At 43.0% G+C, this 14023-nt stretch overlaps 1 protein-coding gene across 2 annotated transcripts; it reads right to left on the reverse strand.

Moving 5' to 3' along the window:
* Positions 1-8516: 8516 nt before the first annotated feature.
* Positions 8517-13607, reverse strand: CTSL (cathepsin L). Of its 2 annotated transcripts, none has more exons than XM_058825782.1 (8): positions 13479-13607; positions 12991-13126; positions 12530-12652; positions 12293-12448; positions 11897-12121; positions 10156-10324; positions 9714-9831; positions 8517-8918 (listed from the first exon to the last, which is right to left on the reverse strand). In XM_058825782.1, exons 2-8 carry the CDS (start codon positions 13114-13116, stop codon positions 8819-8821), a joined length of 1017 nt encoding a protein of 338 aa, XP_058681765.1. In that variant the 5' UTR covers positions 13117-13126; positions 13479-13607; the 3' UTR covers positions 8517-8818. The 2 variants fall into 2 exon arrangements, with proteins under 2 accessions (XP_058681765.1, XP_058681764.1); XM_058825781.1 differs by having other exon boundaries at positions 13450-13580.
* Between the last annotated feature and the right edge of the window lie 416 nt (positions 13608-14023).

Here is a 14023-nt window from a genome sequence, read left to right on the forward strand (position 1 = left end):
CATTTATTTTTCCTCAGTTTGCACCAAAAGCACATGTTAGTGGAAGGGCTAGGGCTGGGACACTGCTCTGACTAACTGCTACTTAGGTGGCTACAGATGCTTAAATGACAATGCTCTTCGTTTGTGGGTGGCTGGGTGGCTGGTACTTACAAAGAGATCCATATCTACTCTATATAAACAACCCCTACAAACTTCAAACGAAGATTGAGAAAGCAAGCAGCTTTATTCAGTGTGAACAGTGGATGTTCTTTGCTGGAGTCCTGCTTCGTTCTACCTCACCTACCTAAGTACATGTATGTGTTCTGCTACATACAGCAGAACCCTGAAACCACACCATTCCACAAAGTCCTAAAAGGCTCAGGGTGAGTTTTAAAGTTTCCCTCTGCAGTGAGATACTAGTTCAGACCATTTCTACAGAGCTCTCTTACACTGCAGGGTGAGGGTGAGGGGACACGCCACCTATGAAACCCTTGCGACACTGGGCCACAACTTCCTCCCATGGCCTCCCATCATGGTTTTGCAAGGTATCTGAGGGCTGCTGAGAAAGTAAGACACAGATTTTTTTATTTTTTTTTAAGAATCAGTGACTATTTAGTGGTTGGAATGGTGTGGAAGGGGACACACCACAAGCTGCCATCAAGGCTGCTGAGAGAAGCAGCAGTGTTCACGATGAAGGTGTCGTGACTGCCTCCAGATGCAAAAGTCAGCAATGCCTGATATTATTCCTCAGATGCTCATTAGATGTGAACTAAATGCTAGTTCACATATGTGCCTTTTTATCAGTATTCAGTAGCTTCCTGGCATAAATTATATATTAATTAATCACTGATATATATTTATATATATATATTTATATATTTATGTATAAATTATATATGAATAAATTTGACTTCTTATTACTTTTGGAGGAAGATGCAGAAACTATACTATTTGTACTGTACCAGGTATATATATACATACATGACTGTTAAAGCACTGGTTGTTAAACTTGTTGCCAAACATAATTCTTCTTTACAATTATTTGGAACATTTGTACCTATTTCAGAAGTAAAATAAAGGCAAACTACCTAAACCTAGTGGTGTCCAATAACACAAGAAAACACAGCAACCCCACCAGTCTCTAATAAATGAGCAGTTGTTCACAAATTACTCTGACTGGAAACTGAATGAGTCTGAGCAGCCAGCCGCAGAGAGGTGGCCTTGTGACTGCAATCACAAGATGGGGGATCAGAGAACAGGTTGGGGCTGGCAGACTTCCCACCAGTCCCGTGTCACCCTGGCTGCCTGTGCTGCTGCCCTGCCAGCCCAGCACTCTGAGGAGCTGATCCTGGACACTCTGCAGGAGGACCTCACTCATCCCTGAGAAAGCCAGGCAGCTGAAATGCAGATGCTCTTTGAAATGTAAGATCAAACGTGTTTCTGAGCATTTGTATCAAAATACTTTATTCTGTTTTCAATGAAACATACACACAGGGAGTTTTGCTGGTTTTTTTAATAGAGCCAACTCATATTTCTGGAAAAGTCAAGCAAAAGTTTTCTTCATTTATAAAATGCCAGCTAATTAGAGACAGAGGAATAATAGAGACAGGAAAGAGCTTTTAGCTTATATGGATTATACCACACAGACTTACTGAGAAAAGGGGGGTTGGTGCCTGTGGAAGAGGAGGTTTAATAAAATGAAAGATAATAAGGCCATTAACTTCTGTGAGACAGCAAAAGTAAAAGTATATTTTCCAGAGACATCCAGGACACAAAAGTGGGAATAACAGAGAGTAAATGAACTGCACACAGTTCCCTAGAGGAACAGAACATCTGAAATTTTGATGAGACATTCCCTACCATTCAGACTTCATGCCACCAGGGACAGTGTTCATAAACCCCAAGTATTGCCACCAGAAACACCTTTGGTTTTTGTTCCTAGCTTTCTGCAAATACAGCTGTGGTTTCAGAAAACATAAGAACAAAAACCTCAAACTAAGCATGTGATCTGATTCAAGTAAACTTATTTTAATACTTCATAGACATAGGATTTTCCACTGCGATCTGCCCTGAGGAGGTTGCTTTCATCCGATGCAATGATTTGCATCATGGTTTGGCAAGACACTGTTCATCAGGAGCCAAGCAACCTGTTTTCTGGTAGCAGCTTTTGTAGTTCTGACCACTGCACTCAGTGAAGGCAGTTCGGTGAGCCAGCTTGCTGAGGGTGTTGGCCAAAACAGCTATGTGCTCCCACGCTGATAAACAAGAGTTTGGCCTAAGAATTGCTGTCAGCTGCTGAGCAGATCACCCAGTGAATATTTTATCACTTTCGAAGGGACACCTCTGAAAGAGATAATGCTCCTGCTCAATTACTGTGTCAGCAGTGCTCAGGCTGAATGAACGTGGCCAGCCTAATCCCAGCCCAGGCATGACTGTTCAGGATGTCTCATCAGCTCAGCAGGCGCTCCAATGCACCGTCGGCACATGCCGGGATAAAAAAAGAGGTCAGCTTCTCTCCACGCCCAGCCGCCGCAGCGCCGGCCTTGTCACCGTGAGCTCTGAGAGCACAGCCCTGACACACCGTACCGGGTGACACGCCAGCTGTCTTTTGCCCTTTCGATCACCAGATTTCCTGTTTTGTTCCTGCGTGGACGATTTCCTCCCTCTTTTAACAACACAGCATGATTTATTACTCTGGCGCAGAAAAAGGAAACTGCTCAAACCAAAGCAGTGAGGGTAAGTGTAAAGGGCCATGCAGGCCAGATCTGAAATTTAAACTCAGTAGAAGAACATGAATGAGGATGCTTACTTTTAGCTCTCTTGAAGATACAGTGGGAGAAAATAAAGCCAAAGGGGGAGCCTTCTTGCAAATGCACACCCACAGCTGCTAATCACTTGCCTGCCCTCTGGCAGGTGGCCTCACTACTTTTGGCCTCCTTCCTCTCCCAGTTTTCAGCTCTGTGTCAGTTTAGATTAGAAATGCAGTGTGGAGGAAGATTCTTTTGCTCTTGGTTTGCAGAATTACTGACAAAAAGGAGCTATAAAGTTCATTGAAATGTCTGGAAATACTGCTACAGAAATACCACTTCAAAAGTACTGCTGATGGGCATCCATCACATCCTGTGTACACAAGGTTTGCTTCTGAAATGCTCTATTACATTGTGAGAGTAATGTGACAGAAATGCTCATAACAGCACTGATCAGAAAACACAGGTCCTCTCCCATTCTCCCCGTGACTAGCCAGCAACGGATAGCAAAAAGGCAGCAGGATTTATTCTTAACCTCTGCACAAGGCATTGGAATTCCTATATAAACAGAGAGAGACATTTCTTTTAACTACGAGAGAGTATTATTATAAATCTCCTAAAGCCAGTGCAATTTTACAATACAGCTGAAGTTTCCAGTATATATTTCCTGTTCCAAAACAACCCTGCTGTCAGTTTTTGCTTCATGCTTGAATGAGGAAAGCAATACTGCTAAACATGCTGAGCAGAAGGAATGTTAACTATTGAGAAGAACTTGAGTTCACAATTCTGGCATTGCTGTACTATTATGGTAAAGGATTGTGCCATGGTGTGATGGTTTTTTTGGTGGTTTTTTTTTTTTCCTATACCTAGCAAAAATGGATGCCTGCACACACAGCAATGAACTGGTTTAAAGTTCTGTGGGCAGCCCTATCTAGGCATGTTTTTCTGCCTTGTTACCAGTAGCATAAACTGATATATTAGAGAGGTGTGCTTAGAAGTATACTTCCTTTGTGGGGAAAAAAACACCTGACTTGGCAGCTCTGAAGCCACCTCCTTTGACCTTCAGTTTTAAGCAAAATCAAGCGTGTTTCAAGACATGCTACATCCTCAAGGCCTTATCAACATCCTATTTCAGCACCAACTTCTCAGACCACCCTAAGCCAGTTTGAGTGTCCAGCAATCATTTTAAACAGATCTATGTTATGGCATGCATGCTGTGCAGGAACCTTTCACTAGTAATTAAAAAAAAAAAATAATCTTACTCAATAAAACTTAGACTATTTCCATGGCAGCTCCTGAGACTGCAGTTTTTCCTACTAGAGGCACGAAGTAATAGCTGTAATAGCTTCAGAGGGCCCTCAGTGGCACCGCAGGGGAGCACACCTAAACCATTCTCACCCTGGGAGAACACACAATAGTACAGACAAATAACAAGGCTGGAGAATCATCTCTTCCTTGCTGAGCTCTCAGACCATCAACAGTCTTTCCCTAGAGGAACTCATAAAGCCACCCTCCAAGCGGAACAGCTTTCTGAAGGTGGTGGGGAGAGGAATAGCTCACTCTCTGACCCCATCTTTGACCACTTCTTCCCAAACCAGGACTGTGGAGGGTACCAGGCATCAGCACTGCAGCACCACGCCTGACAACACACAGTGTTACTTCTACAATGTGTTTTCCAGCATCACTTTATTGGGAAAATCTAACAGGTTTCACTCAGAAGTAGGTTTTGGATCTCCTAGAGGTGGGGAGAACTGTCAGTGAACAAAACAAGGAAGAAGCATTGTAAAAAAGAATCCAGTATTTTACAAATGGCCATTGTCATAGTTTCTTTGCTCCTTTGTGCAAGGAGGTTGGCAGTATCTCTTCAGCAGAAAACAGGATGGAAACAAAGTGTTGCAGAAATCATATTTTAAGATCACTGGACAATAAATCTTTGTGCAACCGAGCTTGAAAAAAAACACCCAGAACAGACAAGTTCACTTGTGAACACAAATGCAGGCGCCATCTTCTGATATTCTTGAGACTCCTGATCTGCCTAAAACTAATTGGTCCATGGATCAGGTCTCCACCCTGTGGCCAACCCTCCTGCACCCCCAATTGGGCTCCCTGTCTGCTTTCAGAAGAGCTGTATTGAGTAGTGCCCAAGTTCAGTTTTGTGAATTGTGAATGAAATTTTGTTTATGATTTTAGCCTCTTTCAAATGCTTTAGGACACCCTGCACTTACCCAGAATTTCACTTGTGATTCAGTAAGACTGTGATTAACAAATAAGATAATAACATCCCCATTACTGATTTAAACAATTATTTATTTGAAACAGTGCATTAGTTGAGTCAGCATTTTGTGCTATTGCTTCCCAGCAAAAAGACTGAAGAGTATTGGATGGACAAGAAATAAAAATTGGTGCTCAATCTGTCATACATCTTGGTAAAGTCCAAAGAGAGCTAGAAAGCAGAACCATCAGGTTACATTATGATAGCCTTCAGGAGATGCTCAATTCCTTGCCTAATTGCCAGAAACTGCTGTCAATCTCTCATACGTAAAAAATTATTGGCGGGCATTAAGCTTAAGAAATATACGGCGGGATTTGTTATTTTATCAAGGAGATTAAGGGCAAATGCTGCGTGACTGAGATTCAGCAGCTCATTTTTGGGTTTTTTTGAAGTGGATATTCCCATTTTCCTCCAGTTGTCTCAAAACAATGTTTTCTGAGTACTGTTATGCAGACCAACAGTTAATCTTTCATTATAGAAAGATTTCACTGCTACAATTCATCATGTTTGCCTTTCCTGTAAGTTTTTCACACCATGAAATGACAAATATTTAGTTACCATAGTTCTTCCAAGTGTTTCGAAAGTCACTTCAGTGCATGGCTTGTGTAGCAGAATAATAAAATTATTTGTTTCACTGTTAATTTTTGGAAACTAATTTAACGTTAGCAAAGACAAAAAGACTAATCACATTATATAAAACCCCACCAAAATTCCATTCAACTCAGCAGAAACAGATAGTATCACAAATTGAGTGCTCTTAAGGGAAAATAGTTTCCTACACGACAGTTAAATTCTTTTCTCACTAGACTCTAAAGAACAAGAACTTCATAAGTAAGTGAAATAATTTAATTTCATTACTTTCCTTGCCTCAAGAATACGTCTTTAAAAACTCAGGTCCAGTGAGTGATAAATACATTCAATAAGCAGAGCGGAGAAACTGCTAAGAGACCTTTAGTACACAAACAGTCTTAGAAGCAGCAGCACATGAAAATCAAATGCAAAACTTTTCTCTTCCCAAATTCCAATTTTAAAAAGTGCATTTTCACAATTAAGATACTAGCAAGCAAGGACTGCAAAGGTTTATCATGGTACAGAACTGCCATCTAGCATGCAATATAGTACCCAGCTCATGCATTCAGCTATGTGTAAGAGCCCATCAGTAACAGCTGCAATTTTAACAGGGCCAGAACCAGGACAGGGTAGGATTTTTTATTGATAATACATATGCACTAGTATATTTTAAAAGTAACACATCTTTTAATAAATGCAGCTTCAGCTAGCAGTAGGAATATAACCAACAGAAGCTTTGGACAGAAATCACTTGAACAGTAATTAAGAGCTTTAACTACCATAGCTTTCTGGGAACAGCTCTGGAGCTCTATCCATGACCACACATAACATCCATTTGCTGTGTATCTTCATAAAGGAACAACTTTGAACAGAGACAACACTTTCCCCAACAGAACATATACCACTATTGAATCATTTGCTACTTTACTATAGTATTTCTGAAGTAAATAAAACCATTTTACAGAAGACAGGACCACTGCAGTGGAATCACAAAACCAGATTTAGTATTGCTCTTGAAATGTGTTCTTTATATTCCTAAGAAAAAATTTACACAAACTGCAACTTACACAAAAATTTTAGTCTTTATAGTGTCATGTAAGGCAATTCTGGGTGAAGCTATTACTTTAGTAACATATTGTGTAAATAATATGTGTAAATATTATCTACGTGACCTGACTTACCCTGTGCCTTTCTTTATTATTCCACTCTGAGGAGGATGTTCAGCCAGAACAGTCAGCAATCCACACAAATAGCTACATTATCACGTACTTTTTCTAAAAAAGTCAAAGGCTTTGTCAGCTACATGCCCATTCACGTGCAGATGCTTTGCAATGTTGTTTCCTTTTCATTTCCCATCTACTTGTAAAAAATACTTTTTTTTCCCAGTAACTTTTTTTAACCCTGGGTTTTGCAACCAAACCTTTCCCTGTTGCCCATTCTTTTAGCAGGTTTTTTAATGGTCTCACTCCTGTTTTAGCCAATAAAGAAAACCCAAAGCATGAAGCATTACCAGGCTCACAGTAACAACAGCTTCTAGGATTAAAAAGTGTTAAGAGAAGCAGGTGTCAATCTATTCCCAGTTCCAGCAGCAAGAATGAAAATCATCTTCTGCATAAGGAGCTTATAGTCTCTGGCAGCACTTTGCTCCTGACTCTCATTTTAAATGTACAGACCATTGCCATTTCCTTCTAAATATCAGCCTTTAGAGGACCACCAGATGAGCTGCATACTTAGTCCACAGCTTCCCCAGGCAGTGTGGATGCTCTCCATAACTAGCTTAGCAAGTCAACATCATAGCTAAATTCTAACCAGTATTTCTGCTCTGTGGCTTGTTTCATAGCCACTGGGCTAAGTGAGGCTCTTCCTTAAAAAAAAAATAACAAACCAAACTTGTCAGGAAATTCAGGTTGAAAGAATTCATCTACAAGCAGCACATGAACTCACAATTATTATTATTATGGATAACTCACCTTGTTTTTCTCTTTAAAAGAGTTCATTAAATGCAAGCTAAAGACTTACATTATTATTAATAATAAGGAAATTAATCATCCACAAGTTCTGATCTAAGTGTGCCTTTGTGTGCATGGCTGTCAGCTTCTGAAAAGACTTATGCACAAAAACCTATGGGTTCATGAACTCAAAACTTGTGCTCATATGCTTCAGAACAACACCTCCTTCACCTACAGCCCAAGAGCAAGAGTTGATGTCAACACCCAAAAGCCAAGCCCTCTCCCCCTGCTGATTTTGGTATTTACCATCCTCTGCAGGAAGTACTGGTACCCAAAACACATCTGAACAGTAGAAAGCTAATACTCATGTTTCAGCAGAAGTGATACCTGCAGAGAATAGGGCACTGTGTAAACCACCACAGTTAAGCCAGCTAGAAAGTACACAGGTAACAAAGCAGCCCAATGTCACTTTCCACAGGGAAATAGTTTCTCCATTTTACCCCTTCCTTCTCCAGCTGAAGGTGGTACAGGGGGAAGACAGTATCGATTAGTGCCCTACATATCTCCAGAAACAAGCCATCTGAACAGTCCAGGTGTGCTTTGGGTGTATTTCTACTATAATGCTCAAGAGGACATAACTGCACAAACTACACAAGTGTGGTATTTAGAGGCACCATTAAGAAAACATTAACAGAATTAAAAACTAAGTGAAGATCAGATGCTGCATACAGAAGATGACAAAACTGAAGAACTTTGATATGAGACACAAAGACCAGAGACACTTCTCCACTTCCATTTTAAATGATCTGTATAATAAATTGTATACTCCTTTTTAAAACAACTATTAGCCATTCCCAGATAAGGCTACATTTTAGTGACCGATGGTGACAGAGGTGCACACATACAGACTCCAACTAAGAGTATGATTTAAGATGCCTATTTGACAGAAGTCCCAAACACAAAAAAAAAAAAAAAGACCAAAATACCAAGTCATCTGTATATAGTGGAATTTAAGTATTTATTTAAAAAGTCAACCTTTGGACACATTGCAATTTCAAAAAAAAGCTAAAATACAAAGAATCTATTGGATTAAGCAGTCCAAAGCCAGCAATATTACAAGCTGTTTACATACCAACATTTACATTAATTTAAACAAGTGGCATGTCACCAACATGTAAAATATACTTCAAAAGTTTTAAAAATCAAGTTGAGTTTTGAAAGACACAAGGCTACCACATGCGAACATGGGTTTGGTCATTCAGTTTAGATCCCCTCTTGTACTGAAATGTTCAGTCTCCAAATTATACGAGTGGATAGCTAGCAGCTGTTGCTATTCCACAGTGGTTCTTCCTGTCCTTGGCCATGTAGATATATCCTTTGTCACCCCACTTCTCACCCCAGCTGAAAACAAAAGCAAAGGGTTTGTTTACATATTCAGAAGTCATTTACTGCCCTCCCACTTTAGTGTTCAAAACTGAAGACTGCTGCCTTCCAACACTTGTGGAGAAAATCCAAGATAACTGTAGACAAAAACTTAAGTGTTTTCCAGCAATTAAAAGCATCCCAGGAGTCATCCCAAGCTCACAGAACTGAAGAATGCAGTCATTCTCTCACGAGGTAGTCACATTGATGTGCAAACCTTGACTACAGGTGCCTGAAGCTCAGACACTGCTCCCAGGCTCCCAGACTTAAGGGAAGTCAAAGGCTGCAAACAGCATTTGAGGGTGGTGCCCTAGTAATGCTGAGAACATGAGACAAGCTCATGTGATGTGCCCTTCGGCATTAATTTATTCTCCCTCCAACATAGAAGGCAACTCCATCTTTAAAGTTCAAGTATTATCCTATTTCACAGAAGTGAGCAGCACTCTGCTTCCAAAAAAAATCCATTACACCCTTTCTCCACCTGTCCCCTCCCTCTGCTCCACTGCTGTATTATCCACTAGGTTCACAGGCTGTTTCAAGCACTGAACTCCCTTAAATTAACTGAACAAGCCCAGTAAGATGGCTGCTTTGGGCTTACTTTATTAGGCTGCCAGCAGCACAAGTTGGATTTTATCTTTTGTCATACCATACAATCTGAAAACAATCTCTAGATTTCCCACACACAGATTTTAATTACTGTTGTCTTGCTACCTCTGCCCTTACAAGTGACAAACTACCTTCTATTCTCCCTTGGATACAGGACACGGATCTTACCTGTTCTTAACAATCCAGTATTTCTTCCCATCTACATCTTCCCCCTCAAAGCCATAACCTACAACCAGAACACCATGGTCCAAGTCTTCGCTGCTGCAGTCAGGTTCATAGTAGATACCTGCAAAGGTGTAAGTCCGCTCGTGAGCAAAATCATCTGTAGAAAACCCTTATTCTCACAAGAAGCTTTATATATTTCATCTTAAATGTTGCACAGCTTCTTGAAAGTTACAGAAAGGAACCATAGTGAATTTTATCATGGCAAAAAATCAGGGACAAGTAGACACATATGCAAGAAATATATATGAAAACCTGACCTAGAATTAAAATGACTTCTGAGTTGTCATACCTAGGGTTTTTTTTAATCTATTTAACTGTAGGGTAATGAATATTGAGTAATTAAAAAACCCAGCTCTCTGAATGAATGTAATTAACAAATCCCCACCTGACTGATAGAACTGAAATGAAGAATGGCCTGCATCAATAGCAACAGACACTGGACCCACAGCTGCAACTGCTTTCATGAGAGCTCTTTCGTGTCCTTGAGGGATGTCAACAAAGCCAGTGTCATTAGCAGCATTGTATTCTGCCTTGTAGCGACAGTCTTCATCATCCTAAGAAGAGAAAGCTGTAGTTATTACACAGTTTTCCATTTAACACACAGGTGAGCACAGAACTACAACACATTATGTGACTTTGCTGCTTTGAAAGCAAGGGACGACTGAGAAGGATCCAATTGCCTCAGCAGCACTTTGCAAGGATAACAGACAGAGAATACAGAGGAACTGCTTCAGAGTTTTTAAAAAGTACAGAAATGTAGATGACAGTGGGGCCCAAAAAATCCCCACCAACCTTACTGAGGTGCAGAGGGTCATCACATTCTGGAGCTCTGCCCTCTTTAGCGGGCAGGACAAATATCTTCACAGGAAGGAAAGCAGCCCAGAATGCATTAATGGGCAATGGAAAAAAGCCAAGTATTCATTAATTACAAAGCAATCCAGAAACTGCTCATTGAGCAAGCACTTAAAATCCACAATTTTAACGTGTCATAGTTTGAAAAGCTGTACAGAATGTTTTGAAAATTAAGAATTTGTATTACTTAACCGCACATACAACATTTGGGGGCAGTATTTTTTTTTTTTCAGATTTGTTTTTTTGGTTTTTTTTTTACTGTGAAGCCTGAACTGCTGATGTCACATACATTTACAGCAGGAGAGAGGTGAGGTGAGGCCTAGTTTGGATGTCAGGTCATGTGAAACTAAAACAGATTCAAGCAAACACATCATTCCCTTACCTGCATTATACGTTAGTACCAAAGTTGTTTCCCCAGCTAAATGAACACACACTACAACTAAGTTGCTTACTTTTCACACTTAGCAAGTTAGGCACTTTCTATAATCAACTGGGATCTCTACAACAGCCAAGATTAGGAAAAAATTGAGATTACAAGGACACAGGTGAACAGGAACCCAGAGCCAATGTTGTTCACAACAAATGGTATTGCTATTGCTGACTCAGACAACATCAAATAAGTTGAAAGAAAAGATCCTCTATAGTGGGCAGAACTATTAAGAGGTGAACGCCACAAACTATGGCCTCTCAAGTGATACCACAATTGAACTACCGCTCTTTCATCCTCTTGTATCTGTTTAACATTTGATAGATTATTAGAGGGATTTTAAAAGCCTGTCCAGTATCTCCATTTATGCACGTTTAATCCAGAAACAGGACACAAGGCACTAACAACTGTTGTTAAGAAACCAATTGAGACTAGCCACAATAATTAGGTGGTCTGTAGATAACAACTCTGTAATAGGTCAGTTATGGGAAGATTAATTGCTGTCCTACCACTAAGTAGCACTGTTGACAAGGGCTGGGTTCTTGGTTTGGTGTGGCAACCAAGATAAGGCTTGATAGAAGGGAAACAACGAGGGGGAGGAATAAGAAAAACTGGAGCAAGTATTCTAACTGGTCTGTCAAGATTTTGACCTCAAGGACCAGTGCAGTAAGTGATTCCTATTGGGGCTAGCAGTCATGCTAGCTCTCTTAGCAAAGATGCAACAGGAATTACAGATGCACTGATCTCTATACAGACATTTTTCTTTCTAGGTATGAGTTTCCCAACACACAATTTTCCCCCCACAAAAGACATGACACCTGCAATATATTTTAACTATTCCACTTACCTTTCCAATGTATGGGTAGGATTCCTCTGAATCGATGCCCCCATTATCCTGTACATATTGGAAAGCCTGGTCCATGAGACCACCACTACAACCTTGATTCCCCTCAGGGCGAGAGCAGTCCACCAGATTCTGTTCACTCAATGACACAAGTTTGCCAGTTTTTCTGAAGTGCTGCCCTTCAAGAGCTCCAGTTGTGCTGAAAGCCCAGCAAGAGCCACATTGACCCTGAATTATAAAGTGAAATCGTAAGTTACAAACCCAGACAGTTACAAAATGGTGCAGTTTAATAAGCTTGTACTAGGCACCATTAAACAGGTACAGTGTTTTTTCCTCTATGAAACTGGATGTAGCATTCAAGAAACTGGACCTGTAACTGGTTAGAAATTCAGATAGTACCTGGTCTTTAACTGGAGTCACATATCCCTTCTCCCGCCAATCTACTGATCGTGGTGCTTCCAGGAAGTTGGGCTCAAGAAACTGTGATCCTCTGTATTTTCTTTCTGACTTCTTGTGTACATAACCATTCATCAGCTGTCTGAACTCCTCAGTTGTCTGAAAAACAAATCAATATATGCAGCTACAATCTATTACACACCATTACACAGACTATGCATTGCACGTCTCTATACATACCATGTCACCAAACTGATTCATTCCCAACTTGTAGCTGTGTTTTCCTAATGCATGATCCAGATTATGGATTTCAATCATTTTCAGATTCTTCTCCCACACCACTCTCCTCCAACCTTCTTCTCTCTAAGGAGCCAAAAAAACCAGCATACTTCAAGGAGGCATTTCAAACCACGTTTGCCTGCACAAGGAGGCTCATGATACTCGGGCAAATGTAGACTACTTGAATGGGAAGCGTGAATAGTGTTAAGAGGCGGTCTTTCTGCCGTCCTCATAACAAAAACAAGTAAGGTGCAGCTGAGTCAATACACAAACACGGGAAAGGAACCTGGGAAGAGAAGGATTACGCTTCCCAAGCGCTGCCCATAGCCGGCGTTGTAACAAAGCAGACATGACTCAGCTGGTGGGGCCCAGCTCCGTGCGCTCAGCGCTCGCCCAGCCGAGCCCGTACCCCGGGGGCTCACCTCATGATAGTCCTTCTTGTGCCACGACTTCCACAGCTGCCAGTGGTCGTCCAGCTCGGGGTCCAGTCTCGGCGCGCCGAGAACTACGCCCAAGCAGAGGCACAGCGTGATCAGGAACGGGTTCATGCTGGCGGATCTGCCAAGGACGGAGGAACAGCGGTCAGGCAAGGCGCCCAGAGCGGGGGGATGCCAGACCCGAGGCCGCCGGCGCGTCCTCCGCCACGATCGGCCGGAGCCGAGCACCCTGCGCTGCCCGCCCCGCCCTCGGCCGCGACTGTAAACAAGCCCGGCCGGCAGGGCCGGGACGCGGGGTGCGCAGTCGGCAGTCTCCCGAGAAAGCAGCTGGAATGGCGGCTGCTTCCCGGCAGGAACCACCCCACCGCGGGACAAGGCCGCGGGACGGGGACGAGGCCAAGGCCGGCCCTCTCCACGCGCCCCCTCCTCGCAGCCCACGCTCACCGCGCTTGAGGGTCTCCGCTGCCCCTCACCTCCTCTGCCCGACGACGCTCAGCCTCCGCGGTCCGTCTTATCCCGGCCGCGGCCGTGCCCGCCCCGCCGCGCCGCGCCGCGCCTATTGGCGGCCGGGCCGGGCCGCGCCTCCCGCCGGGCCCGGGGCGGGCGGGGTCTGCAGAGGCTGCCCCCCATCATCCCCGGGACGGCGCCCGGAGTGCCCGGCGGTGGCGTGGGGCCTTCCCGGGGCCATCCTGCACCGCCGCAGCCGCTAGGTTGGGCAATGTTTGTTCAAGTATTTACTCCGAGCGCTGTCGGGCCGGAGATAGTGGCAGCACGCTAAGCCTGGTGGAATTTAACTCGGGGGGACTTAAAGTGGGCAGCTGGCAGAACGAGGGCAGAACTAAGTCTGGAGGCAAAGAGACACGAATGGCGGGTGTTGGCGGCCCCAGCGCTGTCCGTGTGCTCCCGGTGAGGGATCCTGCTCGGGTCAGGTTGTTGCGGCGGCTCCTGTGGTGCCCCGGTGGTCTGCGGCCCTGCGTGCCCCGCAGCAGCCCCAGCCCGCTCCTCCTGGCTGGGACAG

The sequence above is a fragment of the Poecile atricapillus genome, chromosome Z (assembly GCF_030490865.1).
Source record: "Poecile atricapillus isolate bPoeAtr1 chromosome Z, bPoeAtr1.hap1, whole genome shotgun sequence".
Taxonomy (NCBI): domain Eukaryota; kingdom Metazoa; phylum Chordata; class Aves; order Passeriformes; family Paridae; genus Poecile; species Poecile atricapillus.